Source organism: Amblyraja radiata, chromosome 6 (genome assembly GCF_010909765.2).
Source record: "Amblyraja radiata isolate CabotCenter1 chromosome 6, sAmbRad1.1.pri, whole genome shotgun sequence".
NCBI classification, from domain to species: Eukaryota; Metazoa; Chordata; class Chondrichthyes; order Rajiformes; family Rajidae; genus Amblyraja; species Amblyraja radiata.
In genome coordinates this window covers 42,338,155-42,353,259 of record NC_045961.1, presented here as the reverse complement: position 1 = coordinate 42,353,259, position 15,105 = coordinate 42,338,155, and the positions used below count along the sequence as shown (strand labels likewise).

The following is a 15,105-nucleotide window of genomic DNA, read 5'->3' as shown; positions in this document are numbered from 1 at the left end:
GCGAGTCTATACCGACCAGCGATTACCTCGTACACTAGCACTATCTTACAAATTAGGGACAATTTACAATTTTAACCTACAAACTTGCATGTCTTTAGAGTGTGGGAGGAAACTGGAGCACCTTATGAAACCCCATGTGGTCACAGGGAGAACGTACAAACTGTAGACAGCACCCATACTCAGGATCGAACCCTGTTCTCTGGCACCGTGAGGCAACAACGCTCCTGCTGAACCACCTTTTGTTGCACAGAGGCTCACAATTACCTGATGTACCTTCCAGACGGGATATTTGGTTGTATGTGCTGCCACCTAGTGGGAAACTATCAATGTAGCAGCCAACCATACAATTCAAAGTTCCATTGTTTAAAAGTGTAATGTTGTTATTTAAAGGAGGCAAGCACACCAAAGGGATAATTTTGCTTTCTTTTGGGAAGAACTAGCTCTCCTGGTCATTAGAATAAATTATATAGGGTATAATTCTCCCTTAAATTGTGGATAAAAAGATAAATCTTGAAGGTTTTTGAAAGGTCATTGAATGAGCTAAATTAGTGACAATTTGGGGACCTGTAGGTTATTCATCATAATTTTCAACTAATCTATCCTTATCTCACACTGTCTTTTCAGCTCCGGCCTTTGTCGAACCATCTGCCTCTCAAACCCCCTCTCTCCCGTATCTACCCATTATTCACCAGGGTTGTTCCTGCCTTTCCTCTTTTCCAGCTTCCCCCCCCCCCCCCCCCCTCCACACCAGGATCAGTCTGAAGAGGGATCCCGACCCGAAATGTCACCTACCCATGTTCTCCAGAGTTGCTGCCTAACCTGCTGATTGACTCCAACATGATAGACTTTTTTTTGCTATGTAGTCCTAAACATTTTGAACTATTTCTCTTTTTTCATGCATAGAGCTGGGATAATGGAAGTACAATGTTTATTGTGGGAGGATAACTAAGGCAGGAAATGCTGTGACGGTGGAGTTTTTTTTATTTGTGACAAAACGTCAGTTTTTCAATAAGGACAGGATTCTAAGATTTTAATCAAACTAGTTCAAAATGAAAACATGTCTTTGGAGAGGGAAGGATCCAGAGACTAATCGTAAAAGTTTTGTACTAAATTAAAATACAATGGTTTGCTAATGTTACAGGCCTGTCCCACTTAGGCCATTTTTCGGGTGACCACTGGCGACTGTCAAGTTGCCGGCAGTCGCTTGAAAAACCGGCAACTGGAACGGCGACTGTCAGAGCAAACACACACACACACACACATCGCTTTCTTCACCAGCTCGTTATGCAGGCAGGGAACAGAGCAAAGGGGGATGGGTGCGCTGTCTGAGTGAAATTCACACGGTGCAAAGCCAATGTCATACAGACACACACCACGATGAACAGGAAGGATGCCGCTGTAATTAAGTCGGCTGAAGCACAGTGTACGGTAAGTCCTTTAAAAGAGGGGGTGTGAGGGGGAAGAAGGGGGGAGAAGGAGTGAAGATAACTTTTAAGAGGCCAGACAACTTTTAAGCAGCCAGAGATACACGGCTGTGAAGCTCGGCGGACATTTAACATTACTGGTCGGTTATCCTTGGTTCTGAAAACTACTGCTTATGTTTTTTTTCCCAATGAGCCAATGAACTTCACCGGTCAGCACTGGCTACAACCTACAAGAACCTATAGGCACTGTCAAGAGGGCTATCAAGAGCTACCCAGCTGTGGGCTGGCGAGAACAAAGCAGGGACCCATCTGTGGCCACGTGCATAGACAGGCCTGGATCACCACTGCGAGCAGAAGATAAAACTAGGCGGTCAACCTTTGAAACTATGTCAGTGCCAGAAGTGTGGCGACTCTTGTGTACTGCCTAAGTGAGTTCTGCTGTATGATTTTTAACACTGTCCCTTGGTACACGTGCCAATAAAGTATATTTGAATCATTGAATATTGTCAGGAAATAGTAGCTATACACCAAACTGACTTTAACAACATTTCCTAGCCCTATTATCTGTGCTACAAAGAAGAACTAAATCAGCAGCATCTTCCAAATAAGGGAGGGTACAGTGGTGTAGCTGCTGCCTCACATTGCCTGTTTGATCCTGACCTCGGGTGCTGCCTGGAGTTTGCACATTCTCCCTATGACCGTGTGGATTTCCTCCCACATCCGAAAGATGGACGAGTTTGTAGGTTGATTGGGTTCTGCAAATTGGCCTTAGTGTGTCGGGAATGGATGCTAGGGAGTGTAGGGATAACATAGAACCAGTGAATGGGTGTTTGATGGTCAGCATGGACTCAGTGGGCTGAAGGGCCCTTTCAATACTGTATTTCTAAACAAAACATCATTGTAATCTCAACAATCGTGCGAAATTAGTGAATTAAAGTCCGAGAGTAGCTTGCCTCACTTAATCATCAGATGGCAGATGCATAAGAACTGTAAGGAGGTCCACCATTCCTAGTCATATCTCAAGCCTGCAAAATGTGACAATAGGGGCAGACAAGCCAACATCATGCACATAGTAGGTTCATTGAACATTTATTTCAGACTGCACACAATAGGTTTTATTGTAAATCTTCTTCACCTGATTTAATTGCCTGTGAAATAAATTTTCAGACTTGCTCACAACTTAAAGTAAAAGAACGAAACTCAAGCGTATCTCTCTGATTTAATTTACTGTTTTTAAGAAGGTAAATAGGCCCTTCAGCTTAGCGAGTCAACAGCGACCACCCATTCATATTAGTTCTTTGTTGTCCCACTTCTGCATCAACTCCCTACCCATTACAGGTAATTTAAAGGCCAATTGATATACAAACCCACAATTCTTAAGGATGCGAGGAAACCACAAACTCAGGCAGCCACAGGGAGAACGTGCAAACTCCACAAACACAGCAGCCGAGGTCAGGATCAAACGTGGTCTCTGGTGCTGTGAGGCAGCAGCTGTACCAGCTCCAACACTGTGGTGCTACTGTTATTTGAACCATGTATTATTATTCATCCTGGTCCAGATGTTGAAGATAAGTTATTGATATCTTTGAAAATAAAGTTAATTAATCACATTGTTTGTCACCTGGAGCAGACTGAAAGTGGACAGGATTGAAAAAGTGTAATATATCTCCGTGTGTTAAAGTTCTAACAAATACACATTCAGCTGTGGAATGAAATTACCTTTTCCTTTGGAATTCTGCTCAATTGCAGAAATTTCACTCACCTACTATTGCAAATCTTTGAGCTAAAACATGGGATTTCAAATGGTTGTAAAGCAAATCATTCTGAAATGTAGTAAAAGCAAGCGGCCATAAGAATGAATATTTGCAGGCTAATATAACAGGTTATTAAAAACTATCAATAAACTGTTACCAATTATCCTGTCATACCAGGGAAAAGCATTACTTTACCATTTAAAAGAGAGTGGCACAGCTGGTAGAGCTGCTGACTCACAACACCAGAGATCCTATCCGTATTTCCTCTGGGTCATCCGTTTTTTTGTCACATCCTAAAGATATGTGGTGTTTGTAGGTTCTTTGTCTTCTGTAAATTGTCCCATGTGTTCAAGTTTCCTCCCATCTCTATCATATCATGTATCTATTAAAACTCTGTGTGTGTGTGTGTGTATGTGGATGTGTGTGTGTCATTTTGCATGTGAAACGTACCTCCTCGAAAACCAGATGCAAAAACGCGGAAATTCTTACAATTTCGGTAGGGATTTAACTTATGAGTTCACAAATCCACTCCCCTCTAGATTTGGTCAATTATTTCCCCAGATTTTGAATAAAATTGTTCACAAAACGTCAATTAAAAAAAAAATCAAGCTGCTGCATGAGTCACAGTGCCACCTCACAGATCCAATCACAATGGATCTCATTTACATATATGACATCACAGTGGGACAGGTGTGGGAGATTGGAACCTTCACGTGGACCCACTAAAATCAAACTGCTGCATGAGTCACAGTGCTATCTCACAGATGTACAATCACAATGGATCTAATTTACATATGATATCACAATAGGACAGGGGTGGGAGATCTCTCCCCCTTCCACCCCCGTACCTTTCCCCCACTCCCCCCTTCTCTCACCCTCCTCTCCCCTCCCCTCTTCCCACCCCTCTCTACCCACCTCACCCACCCTTCCCCCTCCCCGCTCTACCACCCCCTACCCTTCACCCTCCACGCTCTTCTCCCCTCCCCCCATCCCCTCTCCTCTCTCCCCACCTCCCCCTCACATCCTCTCCTCCTCCCCGCTTCTCCCTCTTGCCCTTCTGTCTCTGCCCCTCGCTCTCTGTCTCTCCCCATTCTCTCTCTGCCCTCACTCTCTACCCCCCCCCCCCCTCTAGACGTGCCTGCGAGTTGGGGGCTATGCGTCAGCGGATAGGGTGGTTATGGGGTAAAAGGAGCAAATTAATAATATTAACATAATATCAAGGGGGGTAGTTAGCGTGTGTGCGGGGTGGTAGTTAGTGTGTGTAACGGCACATGCCACCACCTCCCCTGCCCCCCCCCCCGCAACTGCACATTGGGGGAACAGACCCAACGGGTCTGCACTTGGTCTAGTAACCTATAAAAGTCTCATCTTGTGTGTGTGTGTGTTTTTATATTTTCGCCAAAATGCTACGCAATGACGCTTAAATTTTTCCATATTCTGACACATTTCCCCCCTACGCAGTGATCAGGTTCACAAGATTTGATGCTATATTTCACAACTTATTGGTGATTAAAGTTTAAATAAAAAGACAAAACTGCATTTTAAACCAACTTTCAGATTCATCAACCATCTTCGACTGATGACATCACAATGAGGTGGGCGGGCACAATGGCTCAGGTCGGCACCCGTTTCACATAGAATATTCCACGAGCTTCAAGTGACGTCAGGGGAAGGGTCGCATTTCCAGAACATTCCTCAAACGCTTCACCACCTCCCCAACGGTCGAGTGAAGATCCAGTTCTGCACTGCTTGATTCTGACTTCGCGATCTTTAAAGATAAGATTTTGCAATTTTTGTACTAATTCTTTGAATAATACCGCCATTTTTAATTCACTTTCCCGGCCCCGCCCCGCTCGCTGGCCTCGGCTCCGCCCGCTGTCCTCGGCCCCGCCCGCTGGCCTCGGCCCCGCTCGGGGAAGTAAAGAGTCTAAAAAAGTAACATTGCTTTTATTCCGTATGGGAGCAAGAGACACAACAAGAAAGAACTTAACTGAATAAATCTCATCTTTAACGTTTTAATTATTGTTATATTTTTAGAATTATTCACATTAAGCTTTAATAAATCACTTTTCCACTTGCCGTGCCCGTCAGCCACGCCTGCGCAATAATGCCTCCATCTTCTATGTCACAACGGGAACCCGTCAGCCGCACCTGCGCATTTGGGAGCTATGGGTTAGTGGTGGAATATTGCGTTCGGGGACCAGCCCTCCCATGTGACATCGCCCCCCCCCCCCACTCCACTAGGTCTAGTATAATTTAAATGCTATAAACCAGGGTTCAGCCTGATTTCAGTCACCCGCTTACAAATAGTTTTCCTGTTGCAGACACGAATGTAAATGTAGGTGTAAAATCATTTAAAAAAATTAAATACTTCAATTTATCAAATGTTATAGTGTAGCAACAGAAAAAAAATCTGAGGTAAGCAGAAAGAAGACAGTGCCAGAACAAATACTCCTCTCAAGCAAACCAAATTATGTAAAAGCAATGATGCAAATAATGGAATTAAAAAGAAACATGTTTCTTGTGTAAAACTTTATTGGATCCACTTGGAAAATGAGATCCAGGTTCTGGATGAAAACATTTCAGTATTAGATATCTTTGCGATTTTACTTAATCATTCCATTGGGTAGAAATGAGGAGAAAGAGGTAGTTTGAGAATAGTTTATAATGTTCATCAAATCATTATAATAGGATAATTTCCAATTGGCAGTGGCACTGTGAGTCCAGCACATAAATTTCTACCCAGTGCATAGACCGATAGAGAAAATGCATTATAAAACACATATAGCTAACAACTTAAGATACTGTGAATTAGTTGCAAGGCTCCTCAGCACACATAGAAAAAAATTTCAGCCTAAAAATAAAGATACACATTTTATTTTAAACAATGAAAATACTAATTTCTAGATAAATAAAACCACGATAGATTTGTTCTCAAAGGCAGGAAATTGAGATCTGAGACAATAACGATCTTGCAAGTCCTCAAAATCTGTTTGAGCAGGTGTTCAAACTACAGGTCTTGTTGAGGTTCTGCTTCTGATTTCAAACCACCTCAGGGTTGCTTCACAGGAAAAGCCACTGATTAACGTTTCTTCCAAGTGAACTTCCTGCGCGCTCCCTCCTGACCAGGCTTCTTCCGCTCTCTCACACGAGGATCAGGAGTCAACAAGCCAGCTGCAAAAGGTTGAAATGAAAGGGAATTCATGAGGTTACCTTTTTAGGTTTACAAAGTGCACTCATAAAACGATGGAGCTGGGAGTAAAACTAGAATGTGCATTGGTTTAATCACTACTGTACAAGCAGAATTGTATGATTAAATCAGTTGCAGATTTGAAATTGTTTTCTGGCAAAATAATTCTCTAAGAAATGAATACAATTATGAATTGATTAATACCTCTGCCAGGAATAAAACAGTCTCACATAAAATAAATTCATTACTTTGTTTAAAAAGTGTACAAGCCATACTGGTGGCAAATTATTTATCTCCAGGTGTGTGTAAGGCAGGGATATGATTTTGTACTTTTGTTTAAATGGATCTTGCAACAATGCAGTTTATTAAGTGTTTATGATATAAATTAATTGGGCATTTCAATAACAACGTTCTTGAAATGGGTAACCATTAGTTGCAATGTTAATGCCACATGGCTCCAAACGTTAAACTTTAACATTGATCTTAATGGCAAGGAGAAAATAGGATGCTGCCTGCGGTTATACATTACCTTTGAATTTAAACTGACATTCTAGTACCTTGTAGAAACAAGGAACTGTACGTGCTAGTTAATGCACAAAAAGACACATAGTGCTGGAGTAACTCAGCGGATCACACTGCATCTCTGGAGAGACAAAATGCTGGAATAACACAGCGGGTCAAGCAGCATCCCTTGAGAAAAGGAATGTGACGTTTCAGGTCGAGGCCTTTCTTTAGACTGAGAGTCAGGTGAGAGGGAAACTAGAGGTATGAAATGGTACAGAACAAATCAGAGCCGGCACCGATGGCGAAAGAGCACACACTAGTCCATTGTTGGCTGTGGAGGAGGTGTCCCCTTATCACCTCCTCCACAGCCACCAATGGGCCATTGTGGGCTCTTTGGCCATCAGTGCCTACTCTGATTTGTTCTGTACCTTTTCATTCCAAGTTTGCCTCTCCCCTGACTCTCAATCTGAAGAAGGTTCTCGACCCGAAACATCACCGATTCCTTTTCTCCAGTGATGCTGCCTGACCCGCTGAGTTACTCCAGCATTTTGCGTCTATCTTTGGTGTAAACCAGCATCTGCAGTTCCTTCCTAAGCATCTCTGGAGGACATGGATAGGTGACAATTCGGGTCCAGACCCTTCTTCAGGCTGATTGAACTGACAGATTGATTGAGACTAGTACCTTGTCTCATCGATTCCACTTCTCTCTCTGTGACGAAGCTAAGCAGAGCCCTCGATGTTGCCAAACGAATTGCTCCTGCTTGTGCAGATACCCCGCCTGCTTGTACAGTACAATCCAGATCATGCATCCCTAGTCGGTCCAGGAATTGGAAGGGGAACATCAGTTGCTCTCTGGAAATCAAAGAGGAAAAACTATTGTTTGTATTGATGCTGTAGCTTTCTTATAATGCTGCCCTTGTTGATTCAGAGGTAACAGTAAAGGTTGTCCCTTTACTGTAAAAGGTTGAAGAGTGGAAACAAGGAACTTCAGAAGCTGGAAAGGGTGGAGAGAAAATTTACGAGGATATTGCCAGGACTCGAGGGCCTGAGCTAAAGGGAGTGGTTGAGCAGGCTGGGACTTTATTCATTGGAGCACAGGAGGATGAGGGGCAATCTTATGGAGATGTACAAAATCATGAGAGGAATAGATCAGGTAAATGCGCAGAGTGTTTTGCCCAGAGTTGGAGAATCGCGAACCAGGGGACATGGGTTTAAGGTGAGAGGGGGAAAGATTTAATAGGAACCCGAGGTGTAATTTTATTTTTACACAAAGGGTGGTAGGTATATGGAACGAGCTGCTGGAGGAGGATGGTTCAGCCAGGTACTATCATAGCATTCATACCATAGCATATCAAGAAACATTTGGACAAACACATGAATGGGATAGATTTAGTGGGTATAGGCCAAACGCAGGCAGGTGGGACTAGTGTAGATGGGGCATGTTGGTCGGCACGTGCAAGTTGAGCCAAACGGTCTGTTTCCACGATGTATGATTCTATGCTGATTTACACAACAGGGCACAAAGTTCTGGACTAACTCAGCAGGTCAAGTAACATCTGTGGAGAACATGAATAGATGATGTTTCGGGTTGGGACCCTTCTTTAGATTAAAGAAGTGTCCTGACCCGAAACGTCACTGATCCAGGTTTTTCAGAGAAGCTGCCTGAACTGCTGAGTTACTCCAGCACTTTGTGTCTTTTGGTGGAAAAGGTTACAATTTGACATTTCATACAACTGTGTTCTTTTGATTGATTCATACAAAATATGAAAATATTTTGTGACACTTCATGTCTGAAAGATTGATGGCAATACTAAAGGAATAATAAGAAAATTATCTTCTGAAATGGAAATATATTGTTTTTTCCATCATCTTTAAGAAGAAAGCCAGAGAAATAAACTTGCTTTCTTCATATTCCGGTTACTAAAATAAATCTTTGTTGGTCAAATGCTTTAGGTTTAATTAAAAAACCAAAGATTATCTGGCTATACCATTATCCTGTCAGTAGAAATCCTTCAAAGATTCATGTTAGCTTGTAAACACTAGACACTTCCAGAAAACGAAAAATAGCTTGTTATAGGATAGAAAGAATCCGTAGAATGCAAGAAATGGCACAATGTGAATGGCCAGCCTGGCTAGATGTATCATCAAGGAAAAATAATACATCTTAATGTATGATCAACAAAGTAGTGCTAATTTGATTGAGAAGGCCTTCATCCACGCTCTGAGATGGAGATCAAAGTTACTGCCTACTGCTGCAAGTAAGAATTTTATTGTTCTCTCTGGGACATCTATCTATCTATATATATATATATATATATATATATATATATACACACACACAAATATATATTACTGAAACTCTCATCTTGTTTGTTATTATGTCTGTCTGTGTGTCTGTCCGAGCTGTGATCCTGAAATTACGCCAAAACGGTACACGATAGCACTACAATTTTTTTGGCCCACCTTACACACTATTGTCCTGGTGTGTGGTGAATCAAGTTTCGTTCAGATTGATGGTATATTTTACAAGTTATTCATATTTTGGTTTCAATGTTTTTATTGGAAGCATTTGTACAAAAAAAAAAACTTGACAAGTTTCCAGCCTTGTGAACAGCTTCAATTTTAACACTTTCCGAAAAGGACATTAAATTAAAAAGAGAGAGAAAGAAGAGAGAGAGAAAAGAAAAAAGAGGGGAGATATACCCGTCGACCCACCCATACGCCCGCTCACCCAGCCCTACGAGTAATTTCGAATTTGGGTTCAAATATGGTGTTGTTTGAGAAAATCAATAAAAGGTGCCCATATTTTTAAAAATTGCTTCAGTCTATCATTCAAGATAAACCTAATTCTCTCTAGATGTAATGTGTCCGTCATTTCCGTAATCCACATCTTCACTGGAAGAACTTCAACATTTTACCAGAATTTAAGTATGAGTTTTTTTTTGCTGATATTAGTCCATAGCTGACAAAGTGTCGCTGAAAAACAGTCAATTTACTACATGCCTCTGATATTCCCAGTATTATCAGTTTTGAGTCTGGCTTTAATGGGATTTTCAGTGTATTGGAGAGGACGCTGAATACTTCGGTCCTAAAAATTTCTATTTTTGTACAGAGTACAAAACTGTGGGTTAAAGTGGCTTCTTCGAATTGACACATATTGCAAAGAGGGGAAACACTGCGGAAAATTTTGTTCAGTTTGTTTTTTGAGTGGTATAACCTGTGCAGCACTTTGAACTGTATCAGGAATGTCTGGCATTTATGGAGCAAGCATGGATATATTGTAAGCTTTCGTCCCATATATCATTTGAAATTTGTTGATCCATCTCATCTTCCCATGCATGCCTGTAAACCTCAGATGATGGGGTGTTGATGTTTTGAAGAACATTGTAAATGTAGGATATCAACTTCTCTGTATCTACATGTCTATTCAAACATTCATTGAGTTTATCTGGACTTGCAGTGTTGTAGTCTTGCATGTATGTTTTCACATAGTCCCTAACCTGAAGATAACTGAAGAAAATTATTAGTATTCAAATTGTATTTCTCCCACAACTTTTGGAAGGAGGAAAAAGTTCCCTTCCAATATAGGTTTTTTCCATTGGGTGAAAACACCATCTAAAGTAGAGGGTTTAAAAGAGGGGTTGTTTGCAATAGGAAGGAGAGACCACATTTTAAACTTTACAAAATCCAGTTTGACAAAAATCACCTGAACTTGCACTGGCAGTTAGTAGCTATGATGTCACAATAGGATCTAATTTACATAAACTGCACGTCTGCAGTGTTCTACCCCACAATGACATCACAATGGGATCTGATTTACATTGAAAAAAGTCTGTTTTAAAAAACACAGCAGCTTTCCATTCAGATTGATTTTATATTTTACGATATTCACATTTTAAACTTTAAAAAATTTACTTTTCACTTTAAACAAATCAAAATTTTCACTTTAAAACTTGCCCTGTCTGTTAAGATTTTACCAAATGACAGAACGCCCAGTATAATGAAAGATTTGTTACATTGTTGTAAGGAGAGAGAGGGAGTGGGGGAGGGGAGACAGGACTCCCAGTGCAATGAGAGATTTGTTACATTGTTGTAAGGAGAGGGAGGGAGTGGGGAGGGGTGGAGGAGAAATGTTATTTAAACGTGTTTAGCGGGGGAGTGGGGTGGGGCGAGGTGAGGAGTGGGGGAGCAAGGAGATAGAGAGGAGGGGGTAGAGGTGTTATGGAGGGAAGGAGTGACTGAGGGTAGGAGAAAGGAGAGGGAGGGAGAAGTGAGGCATGGAATGGGGAGGGGAGGAGCAGAGGGGAAAGAAGAGGGAGGGTGAAGAGGAGGGGAAGGGAGTGCTGGGGATGAGGGGACATAATCCTTGCCTTCCTTGCCTGCGCAATTGGGGGCTATGGGTGAGTGGTGGAATATTGCATTGGGGAAACGGGGCTCAACTGGTCCCATTTAGTCTAGTATGACAATAAAACACTCTCGACTCTCTTGTCTATAGTATGGAGAGATGATAGGTTCAGGACTGGCTTGCTTTTCAGATGAGCTTTCCAACGCAGCAGCTTCTAGGAAACACCAAACTTCTCCAGAGAAATAGACTATTGTAAGGATTTCCCACGTATCCAAAGGGAAGAATGTAAATTCACTAGGAAACCCTTTTTTTAACCTTACAATGCCATTTTTATGTTTTAAGCCTTATTTTTTGTTAATAATCCTCAGCACTGTGGTGGCGAAGGATTCAAAATTATTCTGGTGCTATTTCTATGGTTGCCTTCTTTGGTTAAATTGATAGTTTGATGACTGGCAGTTTTTAATTTAATTTGCATTTTTGCATTGGAGATATAGGATGGTAATTTCTAGAATGTCAGTGACTTGCAGATTAGATGTACAGAGAGTACGAGGTCTCTTGTAGCATCATAAGTGGTAAGTTGGTTAGTGCATTGCCTTGAGAATAATCAGAGTAGAGGGAAAGGACAGACAACGTCTTGATCTGGCGTACAGTTTTTGTGCAGTATTCTCCATGTGAACACATGAGTTTCTTTCAAGTGCTCTGGTTTCTTCTCACTTCACAAAGACTTGTGGGTTGGTGGGTTAATTGTTCCTCGTGTGGAGATGAGTGGGAGAACCTGCGGGGAATTGATGGGAATATTAGGAGAACAAAAAACATGAGATTGATAAATGGTTAACCAAAAAATAGGTGGTTGATTGTCAGTGTGAATAGGTCAAGAGCCTATTGTTTCCGTGCTGTATCTCTCTGGTTCTAAAACAGATGCTTTAAAAAAATTTCAAATTTAATTCTTATCCATTATAAAGAATACACAATTCTGAAACATGTTTTCTGAACTTCAAAGCTTTGCCGGAGGAAGTATTTGCACCATTCCATTTCAAATCAATAGGGTTACCTTTCCTGAAGTGATGGAAAGTACAGCAAATAGTTCATCCCATTCACTGTTATTTTGCCATTTCCTTGATCTCGAATTGTGACCGATGCTTTTGCTGTTTTTCTTCGACCTAGTGTTAAGAATAATAATGATTATTAAGAATTCTACCAATTTTCTTTTGTTTTAAAAATTAAAATGTCTTTGTTCTAGAGATGCTTCTGAAGCAGCTACAAAGTAATCACCAGACTTGGGAACAGCTTCACCTCCTTGTTATCTTGCTTCTGAACAACTAGGGTACAGTCTGATTCACTTCCATCTCATTGTGAACATTGCACTTTGTCTCTGAAACTATTGCGCCACATTGTTGAGAACTATATTCTGCACCCTGTATCATTACAAGTGACAATAATCAACATAAAAGTAAACCTAAGTGGCTGAACTAACTGACATGCATCTGCTTACATCTTCTGAAAAAACATAAAGATTTAGGGGCCTCAACATTATCTCAGAAAACAGTATATAAATATGCAATTACATTTTAAAAGGTACTATGATTTAATTGAAAGTTAATATTCAGGTCTCACTAATATAACTACTTTTGCTGGTTTTTAACAACAATTTCTACTAGCTTCTTTCAGCTTCGGACGATAGCTAAAATAAAACAATTCCTCCACTTTGATGACCTCGAAAAGATCATCCACACATTTATCTCCTCCCGCCTAGATTACTGCAACTCTCTTTACACTGGCATCAGCCAATCTCCCCTGTCCCGCCTGCAACTGGTCCAAAACGCCGCAGCGAGACTCCTGACGGGCACCCGAAAAAGGGACCAAATCACCCCGATCCTGGCCTCTCTCCACTGGCTCCCTGTGTGGTTCCGTATACATTTCAAGACCCTCCTCTATGTCTACAAAGCCCTCAATGGGCTTGCCCCCTCCTACATTAAAAGTCTTCTCACCCACCACTCCACCTCCAGGTCCATCAGAGCGGCCGACTTGGGGCTGCTGAATATCCCGCGGTCTAGGCATAAGCTTAGGGGCGACCGCGCCTTTGCGGTTGCAGCTCCTAGACTGTGGAACAGCATCCCCCTTCCCATCAGAACTGCCCCCTCCATCGACTACTTTAAGTCAAGACTAAAATCTTATCTATACTCCCAAGCCTTTCCTGACGTCCACTGAGCGAGGGCTATATGTATATATGTATGTAGTTTGTTTGTTTATACTATTCTTATAACAAATGTAAAGCACTTTGGCCAACGAGAGTTGTTTTTTTCAATGTGCTATATAAATAAATGTGACTTGTGACTTGAAGGGTCAGGTCTGGAGATAACATGAAGCCCGAATGAGAGTTTCAGCAGTAGATACGATGGGGCAGCTGTGAAGCTGTTATGGATGTGGCAAAATGAGATCTAATGGAGATATGTACTGGCGGTAGAACGTCTTAAATTCAAACAGGACGTTAAGATTGTAAGTATTCTAGTTCAACCTCAGAGAGCTGCCAAAGATAAGGCTGAGATTGGCAATCAATTGCTTTAGTTTCCATAATATTCAGTTGGGAAAACTTTGTCATCATCTACTAATGGAGATTGGACAAACTGATGCTGGAGGATTAAGAGAGGCAATAAAGAGATAGAGTTGTGTGGCACAGGCGTACATGTGGAAGGTGATGCTGTGTTTTCAGATGATGCTACCAAGACTAAGATAGGTTCAAAAAAAAGATTTATAGGACAACATTATTCTGGGACAGTAATTGAATTTGGGGAGTGCATACCCAAGGCCAGACAGTTGGATGAAAATGGAAAGGCAATGGAAGAGAATGGAGAAGAGAAAGGCAACCTCACTCCCACTGACTCCATCTACATTTCACACGACCTCAGCAAGGCCACTAACAAAATCAAGGACTAGCCTCACCCCGGTCACTCTCTCCCATCAGGCAGGAGGTACAAAAGTTTGAAAACACCTACCTCCAGATACATGGACAGTTTTTTCCCAGCTGTTATCAGGCAACTGAACAGTCCTCTCACTAGCTAGAGTGCAATCCCAACCTCGCATCTACCTCATTGGAGACCTTTGAACAATCTTTAATCTGACTTTATCTTGCACTTAATGTTGGGATAGGTCGGTGGGAGCGCTGCGAGTCGGCTGCCCTGCCAGCAGCATGTCAGTTATTTCGCCTTTTTTTTGTTTTGTTTTTTAGTGTCTCCAAATGTCTCTTTTAGTGTCTCTCGGTGTGTCTTGTGTGGGGGGTGGTGGGGAGGGGAAAGGGGGGAACCGCTTTCGGTCGCCTCTTCGAAGGAGAGGCGACTTTTTCCATGTCACCTCCCTCACGGCCTAACACCATGGATTGGAGCGACATTTCTCGGAGTTGGGGCAGAGCTTCTAGCCGCGGGCTTGGCGTGGACTTTCCATCCGGAGCCTGGGATTAATCGCTGGGGAACGCCAGAGAAGAGCTCCGACCGCAGGCCTATAACATCCTGACGCCTCGGTCTGTGGTAAGAAAGCGCCGATTCGGGACCTCCAAGCTGCGGAGTGTGTTATGGCCCCGACCACGGGTGAACAAGGAGGAGGACTGGCTGAACTATGTGCCTTCCACCACAGTGAAGAATGCTGTGGTGGATGTTTGTGTTAAATCTTATGGGGTATTGTGTGTTCTTTTTAATTGTATCGCTGCTGGAAAATTCATTTCACTGCACCTTCGAGTGCATGTGACGAATAAAATTGACTTTGACTTTACCCGTACACTGTTGACGGCTTGATTGTAATCATGTAGTCTTTTATTTGACTCGATAGCATGCAGCTAAAAGCTTTTCACTGTACCTTGATATACATGATATTAATAAACTAAACTAATCAACCATA

General features: G+C 42.0%; 1 protein-coding gene across 1 annotated transcript in view; it reads right to left on the bottom strand.

The window, feature by feature from the left end:
• Positions 1-5,517: 5,517 nt before the first annotated feature.
• The window catches only part of mrps9 (mitochondrial ribosomal protein S9), a 73,355-nt gene continuing 63,767 nt past the window's right edge, over positions 5,518-15,105 (bottom strand). Inside the window, exons 9-11 of the mRNA XM_033022608.1 lie at positions 12,269-12,377; positions 7,555-7,724; positions 5,518-6,352 (exon numbers count right to left, since the gene is read on the bottom strand). Coding sequence (XP_032878499.1) covers positions 6,261-6,352; positions 7,555-7,724; positions 12,269-12,377 — 371 coding nt within the window. The 3' untranslated portion in view covers positions 5,518-6,260. The remainder of the gene's footprint in view (positions 6,353-7,554; positions 7,725-12,268; positions 12,378-15,105) is intronic.